The sequence below is a fragment of the Oryza glaberrima genome, chromosome 1 (genome assembly GCF_000147395.1).
Source record: "Oryza glaberrima chromosome 1, OglaRS2, whole genome shotgun sequence".
In the NCBI taxonomy this organism is placed as follows: domain Eukaryota; kingdom Viridiplantae; phylum Streptophyta; class Magnoliopsida; order Poales; family Poaceae; genus Oryza; species Oryza glaberrima.
Window position 1 is genome coordinate 5,235,728 of NC_068326.1, and position 15,558 is coordinate 5,251,285.

The following is a 15,558-nucleotide window of genomic DNA, read 5'->3' on the forward strand; positions in this document are numbered from 1 at the left end:
CGTATAGAGATGGTACTCTGAATCTCTGATTACGCATATAGCATATACCCCCTTAAATATGCAAAGCACACAGGTCGATCTACAGCATCAAGACTAACAAATTAGACGATCTACGCGTGAAGAAGCCAACAATTTAGACAATGAAAAGTGTGACAGGACCCTGTAGGTGTTTATGTATATAATAGATTATACTAATATATGTTGTTTAATTTCTAAAAATATATAATTATTTGGACACATGCAAAGATCGAACACAAATACGTGAAGGGCATAGGCATGCTCGGTTTTTGCAGTTACAATTTGACGCCCCTATAGTTAAACGAATTTGACTAACTTCGACAGTTAATTATTCGGTTGCAGCAATAGCTGTGATAAAATTCTCTATCGGAAAACTAGGTTCAAAGACACGACAATAAGCTAGTACTCACTCCATCCTAAAATATAAGTATTTTTAGACTTCGATATAATTTTCGAGATGCTACTTTTACTAACAATATCTATAAAAGTAAAATATTTTAAATAAAAAGAGTTGCATAGTATGATAGTTTGTTTAATGATAAATCTAGTAACATCAATTTTACATGATTGATATATTTGTATGTTTTTCTATTACACTATGTTAAAAATGCTTATATTTTGAGATGGACGGAGTAGTAGAAAAGTGTGCAAGATTTGCTTAGTCTTGCCAAGGTGTGGCAAAGATTTTTTAGTATCTACTAATACGTAAGTTGTACAATTTTTATTGACAAAATGTCGATAACCTTAGTACACGAACATGCCTAATTTCCACCATATTACGGCAGTTTTTTTCTCTCTTGTACCGTTGCACGTGCAATGGTGCAAATTAGCACGGAGTACATGATGATCAACACATTGAGAAAATCCATCACAACGTATAGTGACTTCTATCACTACACCATATAGTAACATCTATTAATACATAAAAATTAAAATTAAGTTCAACCTCAATCTACATATTCAGAAAAAAAAATACAAATTCAGATATGAAACATACAGTGGATTTGTCTCTTTTTTTTATTTATTAGTGTGTGAGCTGAGTTTATACTTCAAATTTTATGGCGTGACATAATTATGTTGTATAAACTAGACGAAACCCCGCACTAGGGCTGTAAAAATAGCTCGAGGCTCGCAAGCTACTCAAATTCGGCTCGTTCTAGACTCAGTTTGAACCTAAAACAAATCGGGCTCGAGCTTACTCCAAAGCTCGTGCACCCTCTCAAGCCGAGCTCGAATAGCTTGATAAAGGCTCGAGCCAATACCAACCATGCATGCTTTTTCGTTGTATCTTTTGAAGCAATCAATTTTTCACCAATAAATCCAAAGGTATTCAGCTACTCCCTCCGTCTTAAAATATAAACATTTTCTTGAGGGACGGAGGGAGTATTCATTTTCCCCAAACCAAGCTTCGGGAAGAAAGCGAAAAAAATTGCTCGCCTGACGACTGCTAGTTTTTCGTTGGGCCTTGCTACTGCTGGTTTTCCTCCGAAACATCAGCTACGATAAACCCTATATAGGTGAAATCAAAAGCTCAACATGCTTTGAACCATATCTATAAAATAATAGCATTTGAAACCCTCACATGCTTTAATAACTCGCTTAGTGAGGGTTTCAAATGCTATTATTTTATATTATGTGCTAGCACATAATATAACTCGCTTAGTGAGGATTAAAGCATGTGAGGGTTTCAAATAATGCTAGTATATATTATGTGCATTTATAACTCGCTTAGTGTAATTCTTGATATAAAGCGTAAATATGGCTAGGCTACATCACCTAAAAAATAATAGCCATTGGATCCATCTCATCCTTGATTATAACCATCCATGCATTTATATCATGCGCAACTGCCATAAAACTTAAATATCGTCCTTTTAGTAATACAAGTACACACTAAAGCATGTTTTTTTTCGAGTTCTCTCACAAGGATCTTTGAATTCCCGGCTACAACATACGAGGTACTCCTATTCATTAGTTATAAATGTATTCCATTATTAAAAAAAAGTTATAAATATATACTCCCTCATCTCTAAATATTTGACAATGTTGACTTAATTTTTTTAAACATGTTTGACTGTTCATCATATTAAAAACTATTGCGAAATATATAAAACTATATGTATATATAAAAGTATATTTAACAATGAATCAAACGATAGGAAAAGAATAATAATTATTTAATATTTTGAATAAGACGAACGGTTAAACATGTTTAAGAAAGTTAATGGCGTTAGGGACGGAGTGAGTAATATATAAGGCTAGCCTCCCCTGCACCGTCTCTCATGTGTCACACTGGAGTTTCAGGCTCAGCAGAAGCAACATGCAAACCATGGATTCCAAAACGCCCTATATCGTTGTCATCGTCATAGAGGTGATCTACACTGGCCTGTACATCATCTCCAAGGCAGCGTTCAACCAGGGGATGAACACCTTCATCTTCAGCTTCTACCGCCAGGCAGCTGCCTCTGTCCTGCTGCTGCCTCTCGCCATTATTCTGGAACGGTAACCGATCGATCGAGAAGAGCTTTAATTTCTGCTAGTTGTATTGAAATACTACATCCATTTTCAAATAGATATATATCGTTCTAAAGTACGTGTGCAACCAAACCTTTAATATTTAATTGGTAAAAAAATAATTAGGATTTAACATGAGAAAATGGTATCGGTAGATTTGCCATGAAAACTACTTTCAAATACTCCCTCGGTCCCATTTTAAGTGCAGCCATGATTTTTCATGTAAAATACATAAGTCACGTATAAAGTACTATTCATGTTTTATCATCTCATAACAATAAAAATATTAATTATAAAAAATTTTCAAATAAGACGGATGATCAAAGTTGGGCACGGAAACTTATAGTTACACTTAAAATGGGACATATGGAGTAGCAGTAACTTTAATATATCTTTTCAATATATAGTTAGAAAAAGTAGTGATGAAGCATGTGACATTTACTTTTTGAGTCGTCTGCACAATGATGAAAAATTTGAGTTTGTATGCAGGAGAAATGCGCCACCGATGTCGCTCAGATTGTTCATCAAGCTTTTCCTCTGTGCTCTGCTTGGGTAAAATACAGCTCTGAGTCTGCATCTTCTATTTACTACGGAGTACTCCTGAGTATTAATTTATTTACAGGATATGAGTTGATGAATGAACACGCATGTAACAAACTTGGAATTTGGATGGATTCAATTCACGTTTGCAGGAACACAGGGAGCCTAAACCTGTACAACATGGGCCTCAAGTACACCTCGTCGACGGTGGCATCGGCGACTACCAGCTCGATTCCCGTGGTGACCTTCTTCTTGGCACTCCTATTAAGGCAGGAGGTGATCCGGCTGAGTTCGTCGGGCGTCGCGAAGGCAGCCGGCGTAGGGTTGTCCCTGGCCGGCGTGCTGGTGATTGCGCTGTACGCCGGGCCGGCGATAAGCCCACTGAACCACCACCGCGCGTTCGCTGGCGGCGGCGGCCATGAAGCTTCGTCGGAGAGCGGGACGAGGACGAGGTGGATCGAGGGGACGCTGCTGATGGTGGTGGCCAACGCGATGTGGTCGCTCTGGATCGTGCTGATGGCGTTCCTGCTCAACGAGCACCCGAACAGCAAGCTGCTGGCCACGACGCTGCAGAGCGTGATCAGCACGGCGCAATCGCTGGCGCTGGCGGCGGCGGTGGAGCGGGACCCGGCGGCATGGAGGCTGCGGCTCGACACCGGCCTCCTCGCCGTCGTCTACTCCGGCGTCGCCGTCACGGGAGTGTCGTGCTACCTGCAGGCGTGGTGCATCGAGAAGAAGGGGCCCGTGTTCCTGGCCATGGGCAGCCCGCTCAGCATAGTCTTCACCATCTTCTGCTCGCTCTTCCTCCTCGGCGAGATCGAACACCTCGGCAGCATCGTCGGTGGGATCCTGATGGTGGCTGGCCTCTACAGCGTGCTCTGGGGCAAGAACAAGGAGCACAAAACGCTCACGCTAACCACCGCCACCGCCACGGCCACGGCCACGGTCGCCGCAGTACAGCAGCAAGAAGCCGCTGCTGCGCCTGCACCAGATGCAGACAGCGGCAACGAACTCCAGCAGCGGAGATTGGCATCACCAGAGCAACAAGTCTAGCTACCAACGAGACAAACAAAGGAGTGGATTCTAAATTCTCATTGTATGCATATCATACAAATTGGTTATAAAAAATATTAAAAAAATCAATTGGATAGAATAATATGTGACAGACCACTCCACAAATATACAAGTAAAAATTTAACTTCTATAAATTATAACAAATTAAACTATGGCTATTTAACGTATATTTACAGTCAAAATTATTATTTTTTGTTACTTGTAAAAGTTAAATTTGACCTTACATGTTTATCATATATTAATTTTTCTTGTTGATTTTTTTTCAATTTTTTCATAACCATTTAGATAACATACAAACAACGAAGGGATGTCTCCTCAAAAGTTTAGAATAGTTTCCCAACAAGAAAATCGAATATAGGAGCAGAGAATATGTATGTGATTTTCGGGCTGTCAGGTACGCTTTGAGATTCGTGCAACCTAATCCTCTTCTCTTTTTTTTTGAAACCTAAGCCAACATTGCTGGTTATATATTAAGAGAGGGAGAAGCTGTACAAACAAGAGACAATGATCCAGTTTATAAGGGAAACCGGACCTAAAAACCATACAACTACACGGTTAATTATGGGGAACTGGCTAAAACCCAACAGACAGAGGAAAGCATGGGACCTAACTACACAACTAACAACAACGACTGAGCCCAAACGCAGGACATCGTTGCCAAGCTAAACATAAAAATGGCACAACAGGTCCGACATTACAGAAGAGGTGTTATCATTGCCGAGCTTGCCGCCCAAGCGACCAGCAGTGCAGACTTCACCACCGCAGCGACACTGAAGCCATGGAAGTCGCCAAAACGAAAGCAGCTCCGACATCCACAATAGACATCAGCCAAGCCACCAAAGAGCCACTTCCTTCACATGGTCAGCACCAACTCTTTGGAAGAGACTACAACACGTCATCGTTGCTCCGACTTCCTCTGCAGAAACAACCGAAGAGCGTGTCGCCCACCACAAGAACAAAGCGGACCCAAGAGGCTTAGGCCTCGCCGAGCACCAAGGAAAGAAAGCTTTTGAACCGAAGAGACCATCAATAGTTGTCGATGTAAAGGAACTTCCTCGAAGCGACGCCCCCAGGACGACGCGTAACGCCGCCGCCGCTCGTCCGAAGCTGGAGCAAGGTTTTCACCTAGAGATTTGTGGGGCAAATAGGAGAGCGCCATGACAATGCATTCAAGAAGGGAAATGGCGCCAATGGCGTCGTCGTCATCGAACCGGCCAAAGGCACGGCAAGGCTTTCGCCATCGTCTGCACATTACCCACACAAGCACCCCCACATCAACGGCCACACGATAGTCCAAGACGACTCACAAGCAGTCAACCCTCGACGCATCCTACCGTCGCCCACACTCCTCTGCTGCACCGACCAGAACCGGCCAAGGGACCAGTCGTCGAAGCTCAGCTAGCCATCGTCTCCACGAGCGCCCACACCCCGCTGCGCCACTGCCACCGTCGCCACAAGCGCCCGCAGCCCCGCTGCACCGTCGTCAAGACGCTGGTGGGTGCAGCCGGAGGCTGCCACCGCACCGACAAGGGCCTCTCAACCGCCTCCGTCGCAGCACCAGACCCCCGCCTTCGTCACACGTGCCCGGCTCTGACTTGCGTCAACGGCCTCCCGCAGCAGCTCCGACGAGGGCACATCGGCCCCCACCTCGCCTTGGCAGCACGCCGTCGTCATCCAGCCGGGAGGGCGGTGGATCTAGCCAAGGGGCGCCGGATCCGGCCGCCCCCATCGCCGGGCCGAGGGCCACCGCCGCCTCGCAGCTGCCTCGCCATCGTCTCGCGGGGCCGCCCCCATCACCGGCCGAGGGCCGCCGCCGCCTCGCAGCTACCTCGCCGGCCGGGGGCCGCGTCCTCCCTCGCGCCGCTCGCCGCCCCTCTCCGCCTCCGTCACGTCGCCAGCCTGCTGGCCGAAACCGCGGGTGAGGGGGCCAGATTCGGCCACAGAGGCACCGGATCCACTACCCCAAACCGACCAGCCGTCTCACATCCGGCCGCGCCGTCGTCGGCCTTCTCCATCCTCCTCACGCAGAGGACGGTTCCGCCGAGCTATTTGGGCCTCGCCGCCACCTTCCCGGCTCACCACCAGCTTTGCCGCCGGCGAGCTCCGGCGGCGGCGAGGTGGAGGAGGGGGATGAGGGTGTGGCAGCACGGGCGGCTAGGGTTTCGCCCCCGAGCCGCCCACGTGAGAGCGACGTGGGGGCCACTCCTCTCTTTTCTTCTCTTCCCTTATGTTATAGTAGTACTGATGAATATCAACGTTTTTAGATTCAATCCTCTTCTTCTCCTCCACCTCTTCCGATGATTAGTGTAAGTAAAATAAACCACAACATAAAAGGAAGACTGAAAAAGCTATCGCACAATCAGTTTCACTTTTTCTGTTTTGAATAGCCTAAAAACAATACGCCTACTTTATATTTTAATGACTCTTTCCCCTGACGTATTTGAACAGCGCGCGTTAGCGAGGGACACCTTCCGAGACGGGCTGATTTTGTTCCCAATAAAACATTTGTTTTTCCCTTTTAGGGCCTCTTCGGATTGAGGGATTTTTAGAGGATTTCCAGAGGAATACTGTAGATAGAAAATATTTCCTTTCCTTATCGTTCGGTTCACATGAATCAATCTAAAGGAAAATCAAAGGAAACATTCATCTCCTGTGCAATCAATAGAGAAACAAAGGAAAATTTACATCCACTCCTACCTCATTTTTTCCATTTCCTACGTTTTTCCTCTGTCTATCCGAACACATGTTTACCAATCCTATCTACAGAATTCCTGTGTTTATCAATCCTCTGTTTTACACATGCATTCCTATCATATTCCTGTGATTTTTCTATTCCTAAGTTTTTACAATCCCGTTGTCGGTGATATGGACCCGGGGGTATCAGGTTTAGAGGGAGCAGGCTGCCCCCCCTATGCCACGTGACCCTCCCCCGAGGGGAGTCAAGCCCAAGGTGGGGTGGCGGCCACTCCTTCCCAAAAAGGCTAAACGGAGGAGGCTGCCCCCCGATGCCACGTGGCCCTCCCCCGAGGGGAGTCAGGCACGAGGTAGGGTGGCGGCCACTCCTTCCCAAAAAAGGCTAAACGGAGGAGGCTGCCCCCCGATGCCACGTGGCCCTCCTCCGAGGGGAGTCAGGCCTGAGGTGGGGTGGTGGCCACTCTTTCCCAAAAAGGCTAAACGGAGGAGGCTGCCCCCCGATACCACGTGGCCCTCCCCCGAGGGGAGTCAAGCCCGAGGTAGGGCGGCGGCCACTCCCTGGCCGAGACTAGAGGGAGAAGGCTGCCCCCAGGTGCCACGTGGCCCTCCCCCGAGGGGGGATCGGGCCCGAGGTCAGGCGGCGGCCGCCGCCTCCCGTGACTAGGGGTTGAGCTCCCTCGACCCCCTCTCTAGGTCACCATGTACGGTGGGCTAGGTGTCCGCCTCCAAGTGCCCACCTACCCGTATTTATGGCGACCCGAGCGGTCGCAATGCGGCGTGCTGCGCTTCTGACCGGTCGAATGACCGATGGGACGGCGACTGTGTACCCTCGCCATGTTAGTGTGTCAGGCGGCGTGCGGCGTGCTCCGTCCTGTCCCATCATATTGATGAGGGGCTCCTCAGCCTCTTATCCTGGTTAGAGCTGATGGGATGGCGACTGTGTACCCTCGCCCTGTCAGTGTGTCAGGCGGTGTGCGGCGTGCTCCGTCCTGTCCAATCATATTGATGAGGGGCTCCTCAGCCTCTTATCCCGGTTAGAGCAGGTCCAACCACTCTGAACTGACCCGGGTACCTGTTTCCTGGTGTGAACGGGAACCCGGAAGTCCTCAGCCATTAAACGGCGAATGACAAGGGCGCCCCGCATGATCTGATGGGCCCCACGCAGCAGCCGACGCGCAGATAGCTTCTGGGCTAAGGCACAAGACATGTAATGAACATAGAGAATATTTTTCCTTCTCCCTAGGTAGCACTCGCAGCATATGTGGGATTCCCTTAGAGTATAAAAGGAGGACCATGCCTAGCGAGAGAGGGAATAGGACTCTAGATCCCAAAACTAAAGCTTCTCTAACCCTAGCTTGTACTTGGGAGATTCAGAGGCTTTGCAAGCATAGAAGAATCATCATACACATAGGAGTAGGGTATTACGCTTCATAGCAGCCCGAACCTGTCTAAATCCCTGGTGTCTCTTTCGTCTCGAGGAACCTCGGATCTCACCCGCTCCCCCGGCCGAACTCACAAAGGGGGGTCTCACGACCTCCCGCTAGAGAGGATCACTCCTCGACACCCGTGATCCAAATAAGCCCTTAACTTGTATACCATATTGATCTACACAAAGTTTCTACACGAAAAGTTTATGCCTATAAAAATTCTATAAGAAAAGTTTATGTGTACAAATTTATATATGAAAAGTTTATGTGCATAAATTTTAAGTGGATTTTTTAATTTTGCATAATGATTCTAGGTCAAAATTTTCTATTCATGCATAATATTACAGAGTAGATTTTTTTTAATTTCGTATAGCGGTGATTTTTATGTAGAATATTTTTCACTAGAAATTCTGGTCTAGTTAAACGGAACGTTAGAACCTAATTCCGATCTAATCACGAGATAATGATGCACCACATATGAGCTAACGACAAAATAGATACATAGAGCTTGTTGATGGTTGGCAGGGCGTGTGCGATGCACATGGCCATACCCCATACACGATCGCGTGGGTTGTAGTAGTGCGATGCACGCGCAAAAGGGAAATCAGGAAAACACATTGGCACGTAAGTTGGCTTTCCTGATCACGCACCTAAGGGGGGAGAGCTGATTAGCGAGTCCAGCCCCTTAAGTCTCTCCTATATACTACTAACATACTATCATCCTCACTTTTTATACTACTATACTATGTATAGTATATATATACATATGTGTAAACTTTGTATTACACTATGTATAGTATATATATACACATGTATAAACATACGTATATAATATGTATTTGTACATTTATACATATAAAAACTTTGTATACGTGGGTAAAAATATATACATGTATATAAACTTTATGCATGACGTATACAAATTTTGTATATGGGCGTATACAAACTTTATATATGTATGTAAAAATATATACATGTATATAAACTTTATACACGTACGTATACAAACTTTGTACATATGCGTATATAAAGTTTACACATGCGTATACAAACTTTGTACACATGCATATACAAACTTTATATACGTGCGTATACAAACTTTGTACACATGCATATACAAACTTTATATACGTGCGTAAAAATATATACATGTACGTATACAAACTTTGTATACGTGCGTATACAAACTTGCTACTGAAAAAAAAAGGAGAGAAAAACCGAACAAAGACGGAAGAAACCAAAGAAGAAAAACGAGAGAACCGAAAAAAACAACAGAAGAACGGAAGAAACCAACGAATAAAACTAGAAAACCAGAAAAAAAAACGGCTTTGCTAAAATTATGTTGACATATTTCTGGGCTAAATACAGTCAGTTTGACGATCTGTCATCTAATCTTCTTCATGATTCGTGCAAAGTACATCTGATTAGCTGATCGAACAACTTGCTCCTAAGTTTCGCGACTCCTTTTTCTTTGCATGACACGTGTTGGTCATCAGCGAATATAATTACTCTATTTACACAATAATTACACATGTATAATTTAGGACTTACATATGTAATTTTGGTACTTACATTGTAAATACACTAAAATTACATATGTAGTTTAGATACATACATATGTAATTTCAAGACTTATTGTAAATATACTAAAATTACATATATAATTTAGGAACTTACAATATAAATACATGCCGACTATTTTTTTATGAAAAATATGGTTCCATAAATATATAGCTACTAAAAAAACCAACTAAACGAACGGAAAAAAGGAAAACCGAAAAAAACAGCGCTACCTAACTCCTCCGCGCGCAGTCCGCCGTCCCCTCTCCGCGCGCGCGCCACGTGGCTCGTCACGCGGGAAGGGACGCGCGCGAAATTAGCCTTTTCGCACCTAAGGACCGTGCGATCCATTGCACAATATTAGGGGCCGGCATCGCCAAAAGACCGAGAAACATGTCCAGTAGTTTGGTCTCAGCTTATAGCTAACCAAATTTTATCCGGACAAATCGATCATCACCAAATTTTATAAAAATTGTCACTTTGCTACAACTTTAACTTTGTACTTTGCAAAACCGCAATAATAGCAAATGATTTTATCAATATGTGTATATGACATGTGGGCCTAACTTAAAATGACATGAGTGTTATATGATAGGTGGCCCGAAAAAACGTCTAGGGTCTTCCGGTCACAAGGTGGTGGGCTAGACGACCTGGGTTCGAAGCCTCACCCCCTTCCTTTTTATCATAGATGGCCCAATTTTATAAGATAGCCAAAAGTTATAGTTTTCTGATAACTAGCTGGGTGCCCCGCTCAATTGTGCGGCTAGCACCAAACAAAATCATATATTTTTTTAATATGATTTTACTTAAAATTTATTAAATAGTTATCTCATTGTCTTAAGATTTTTTTTTTGCGGGGATCATTGTCTTAAGATTTTGAAAGACCAAATATTATCATCCTCGTGTTTTTATTTTACTTAAGATTTTAATTAAAGCTGTCCACATCTCTCTTATGCCAACAGATAAAACGATAAATCTTCACCAAAGTGTACACTTGACGGGCACATCTCTATGTGTAGTGTATAAAGTAATCATACAAATGAAAGGAGCTTAATTAGATCGCGCAAACACTCAAAAGTGCAGCCATTTCTCACGAGCTCAGCCGTGCCACTCCCGCAGCCGCCGCGGCGTCGCCGCCTAACTCCGTCGCGGCGCCGCCGGCAATGGCACGGCCGGCGGCAGGCGATCCCTTCGCGCAGACCTCGTCGGCGTGGTCGGAGACGACGCCGTAGCCCTGGCTGGCCACGTCCCGGTAGTAGCACCCGTCCGTCGCCTCGTACCTGTACGTCTGCGCCGCGCGCCACGACGTCCCGACGGCGTCCCCTTCCTGCACGCGGACGTCCACGGCGGAGTCCTGCGCGTTGCTCAGCGACCGGGACCAGAACCCCGGCCGGCCGGCGGCGACCCTCTCCTCCTCGAACCGCAGCTGCACGCTCGTCTCCTCGGTGAACGAGTCGTTCGACGTCTGGTTCACCTGGCCCTGGTAGATGTAGAGCGGGAAGCTCTGCTCCGCCTCCTGCGAGTACGCCACGCCGGCGTGGTCGGTGACGTGGACGCCGGAGTACGCGTCGGTGGTCTGGTTCACCGTCTGCTCCGTGTCCTCACGCACCTGGTTCGTGTTCACGAAGCTGAACCGCTGCGTCCATGTCGCGGTGATCTTGCCGTACGACGACGTTTGCACCCACCCGGCGGCGGAGATGCGCCGGAACGCCGTCGTCTGGTAGTACTCGTTGCCGGGACCCCTGGACGCGACGGCGGTGACCTTCTCCAGCGGCGGCGCGTCGTAGCTGATGATGCCGGCCGTCGTCGCCGCGCTCCTGGGGTCCAGCCAGAGGTGGAGGTTGCCGTCGACGTACCAAAAGTCCTGGGCGTCGGTCACGGCGAACCCGAGCTCGTGCTCCTCGCCGTCCAGCAACCAGCCCAAGAACGGCGTGAGCTCGATGTCGTACGACGGGAGGTTGAACGAGCCGATGCCGCTGATCGGCCTCCAGAGGAAGGGGCTGATGCCTCCGGTGTAGATCACCGGGAACGGCCAGACGGCGCCGACGACGTCCCCGTCGATCCGAACGGTGACCTCGCGGAACGGGCCATTGCCGTTGAACGGGTTCCCGTAAGTGTACCAGAACTCGTCGGAGCCGTGGTAGGAGAGGTACACCTCGAGGACGGCGCGGTAGGCGTTCGCCGGCACGGCGAGGCTCGCGGACTCAACGTCCTCGTTGTTGTTGATCTGGAACCACTGCCCGCCGTTCAACGGCAAGCTCTGCGAGATGGGGACGATGACGTCGGCGGGGCCCAACCCCGGCTGCGGCGGCTGCGGCGGGTGGCGGAAGTAGAGGTGGAGCGTGACATTGGCGTGGTAGACGCCGGTGTACTGGTCGTTGACGAGGTTGCCGAGGTAGACGGCGAGGGTGGAGGAGTTGCGGGCGGCGAGGAGGGACACGTACTTGGTGACGTCCTTGGACACGGACCAGACGACGCCCTTGGGCCTCGGCTCCGCCGTGCAGCTGCGGAGGAGCTCGACGCCGCCGAGCCAGACGCCGAAGATGCGGTCGAACTGGACGCCGCGGCAGGTGGCGCGCCACTCGAGGACGGCGAGGGAGATCGCCGACGCACGGCCCCCCGCGGCGGCGAGGCAGGGCGGCGGGGAGTACGGTGCCGTGACGGGGGGGAGCGTGTAGGTGAAACCGAAGGAGTGGGAGAGGAGCAGCGTGGAGCACGGGCCGAAGCTGCCCGGCGGCGGGCGGTGCGGCCGGTCCACCTCGAAGTAGGTCGTCGGCGTGTCGGGCGGGGGCGGCGGCGGCGGCGGCGGCGCGTGCGCCTCAAGCGCGGCGACCTCGGAGGCAGATAGCCGAAGCTTGAGAGGTGAAGCAATGGAGATCGGAAGGGGCGTGACGACGAGGAGGAGGAGGAAGAGGACGCGCACGTAGCACGACTCCGCCATGGCTGTGGAGTGAGGAGTGGAAGGAAGAAGAGTGTGGCCGAGTTGTGTTTGGCGCGCTTCTCTCCCGCTGGAATTTAAAAGTTGTGAAGAGTAGAAGTGAAGAAGAGAACTCTTTTTGCAGGGACCATGTAATGATCTGAAATTCCGATTCCTGCAGGTAAATTGGATTGCAAGTCTGAAGTACAGCGACACTTGGCCTCACCCCAGGGTCTAATGATGTGATTAAACTAAGTTTGGATTGCAAGCTTAAACTGCTAGATTAGATGCATATTTATATGTGTAAATAGCACTAATTAGCTGAGGATGCAGTAAATGTTGGTTAATTTACTGTTGATGCAGGATGGATTTTTATCATATACAGATCATACTCTTTCTTGATCTAGCTATAAGACATTTGGTGTAGAATGGAATTCCAAAATAGCTAACTTGAACAATTGTGTACTGAAAAACACATTCAGAATCCATTCACGTGCAAAATTGTTTGCAAGAGCAACAATTTCGTCACGGTTTGTGTTACTGTTCTGTTTAAGTTGCAGAAACCAAAAGTTTATTTTGTATCTAAACTACTCAAATCCAGTCCAATCAAGGTTGCAAATACTGATTTTGTCCATATTTATTGGCCTCCAAGTAATTAAATATGGTAACCGGCTAGTTAGTACGGGTTATCGGATTTTATCCGACAACTGCTTGCTATGTAAAAGAACTAAACTAAATTAGTTTTTTTAGTATCAACTGACTGTAAATTCAAATTTTTTGTTCGGAGTTTGAATTCATAGCGTCCTTGCAGGTAACCACCCTCAGCAGCCTCGGCTTCAGACCAGTAACCAACCTGTTACCACTGATTTAGGAACCTTGGTCCAATTAGCAGGGGCGGACCTAGCATGGGACATGGGGGTACATCTGTACCCCCAAAATTTTTGACAAATAATCTTTGAATTAATAGGTATATTACCTATATATATCATTAGTTGGGTCAAAACAGCTATTCTTTAGCCTAAAATCACAATACAACTCATAGAAAACGGCTCTGGCAGACCAACACAAGCTCCTCAATCTTGTCTCATGACCTTGAATCTCTGGTTTGTCTATGGGGCTTACAACCAGAATACTGAGCATATTGCGTGCCTTCCTATGGTTTGGGACAACCAACCAATGGCAGCCATCTGCAGGCGCTGCTCGTGGTCACGGACAGAAGCCGAGAACAAGCAGCTGATCGACAAGCTGCTGCACTGGAGAAGCAACCTCATGGCTCAATGGGTTGAATGTGTTCGTATCATATATTTTTTAGGCTCCTAACTCATCTTTCTGTAGTTAATGTTTGACTCAATTGATGGTTGCTTTTAAGAAATTTGATTAATGTGCATATCTGAATTTATATGGTAGAGCAGTCAAAAAGTTAGATGGTAGTGCAAAAATCTCTATGGAGTGTTTGGGATGAAAGCATCCTATCTCTTCTCCAAGATTTAATTTTTCTTTAGCTATTTTGCAATGTTTCTATTTTTATTTGTTCTAGCAAGAAAAACTTGCTCATTACTTTTCCTACTATTAAGCTTTAGTTTCTTTATGGAACAGCGATTTGATAACTCTGTACCCCTATCTTCAAAATCCTGCGTCCGTCACTGCCAATTAGGTAGCAAGCTAATGGATAAGTACTCAAAACCAAATGATATCTTCAGTTCTGTCCTCCAGATGGAATGGCCGACGTGGTGGACGACATCATTTGTCAGCAAACTCAAGTGGATTAGTGGAAAGAGAAAGAAAAAGGAATTATCTTGAGAATCACTCGCCCTCGACTGTACTGACCCTATATATCTATTGGGTGAAGCAGTGTTTTACATCAGCAACAGGCAACTCTGCTTTGCGTTGCTTTGCTTTGAGGCTAGGTCTCGTCTGATTTGGATGGTGCGCCTGACGCCACAGGATTGCAGTGTTTGATGCTTTGCGACAGTCTTTTGCTATGATTTTGCTAAGGGATTAGCAGCTACATAACATTCGAAATAACATTCGAAAGTCTTTTAAGAAATTACATATTCTTATAACTTTATAATTATTGTCAATTCACACCCCCGAAGACTTAATATAATTCAAACATTGTGGGTTTTTTTTTCTTGCCAAAGGAAGTACTACCTCCGTCTCAATATAAATGCAATTATGGTTTTCCGTGTATAATGTTTAATCGTCCGTCTTATTTGAAATATTGGGATGGAGGTAGTAGTAAATTTAGTCTAGCAGCTAATCCCACATTATAGATATGCCAATCAAGATATATTAGCAAAATATATGAATGTGGTATCAATATGTAACATTTTTTTTCATGTTGGCCTTAGCACTTGTTATAACCAAAGGGGTTAAATGACAAATCATGGTTTTTACCAACAGAATCACAAATTAACAATACAAATAATGCAAGATGATCTAAGACCTCGGCTTCTCCTGGAATTGAGGGTTTGAGGAGGAGGTGGCGACTTGCGAGGTTGAGTCCCACTATCTGTACTGTATGTCTTGATTTTTTTTTTCCCATATGTGTTTATACGAATCTTAGAGCATATATAATAGCCACAATTCGAAAGTTCTTTGTGCCAACAAAAATCTAGCAAATCCGTTTTGCTAAAGGTCTACCATGTGATTCCCCTCTCTTCTCCCCATTCAATGTGCATCAAAATTCGTGTTGGTCGTTGGATAAGCAAACAGTGTCGCTACGGGCAGGGCCGGCTCTAGGCCTAGGCGTGTTGTGTGATCGCCTAGGGCCTAGGCCAGCGGAGGTCACCAACCCAACCCCACCCCATACTG

At 46.6% G+C, this 15,558-nt stretch overlaps 2 protein-coding genes across 2 annotated transcripts; one reads left to right on the forward strand and one right to left on the reverse strand.

Annotated features, from left to right (window-relative positions):
• Positions 1-2,316: 2,316 nt before the first annotated feature.
• Positions 2,317-4,301, forward strand: LOC127774210 (WAT1-related protein At5g64700-like). The gene is made up of 3 exons (XM_052300478.1): positions 2,317-2,520; positions 3,022-3,084; positions 3,225-4,301. The coding sequence occupies exons 1-3, from the start codon at positions 2,339-2,341 to the stop codon at positions 4,123-4,125; spliced, it is 1,146 nt and encodes a 381-aa protein (XP_052156438.1). The 5' UTR covers positions 2,317-2,338; the 3' UTR covers positions 4,126-4,301.
• A 6,406-nt stretch (positions 4,302-10,707) lies between these two features.
• LOC127774181 (peptide-N4-(N-acetyl-beta-glucosaminyl)asparagine amidase A-like) lies at positions 10,708-12,825 on the reverse strand. Its single transcript, XM_052300458.1, has one exon. The coding sequence runs from the start codon at positions 12,766-12,768 to the stop codon at positions 10,918-10,920; it is 1,851 nt and encodes a 616-aa protein (XP_052156418.1). The 5' UTR covers positions 12,769-12,825; the 3' UTR covers positions 10,708-10,917.
• Positions 12,826-15,558: the final 2,733 nt, after the last annotated feature.

Coding starts and splice junctions, on each gene's coding strand:
- LOC127774181 (XM_052300458.1), bottom strand. CDS start 12,768: ATGGCGGAGTCGTGCTACGTGCGCGTCCTCTTCCTCCTCCTCCTCGTC.
- LOC127774210 (XM_052300478.1), top strand. CDS start 2,339: ATGCAAACCATGGATTCCAAAACGCCCTATATCGTTGTCATCGTCATA. Junction 2,521..3,021: donor CTCGCCATTATTCTGGAACG/GTAACCGATCGA, acceptor GTTTGTATGCAG/GAGAAATGCGCCACCGATGT. Junction 3,085..3,224: donor TTCCTCTGTGCTCTGCTTGG/GTAAAATACAGC, acceptor TCACGTTTGCAG/GAACACAGGGAGCCTAAACC.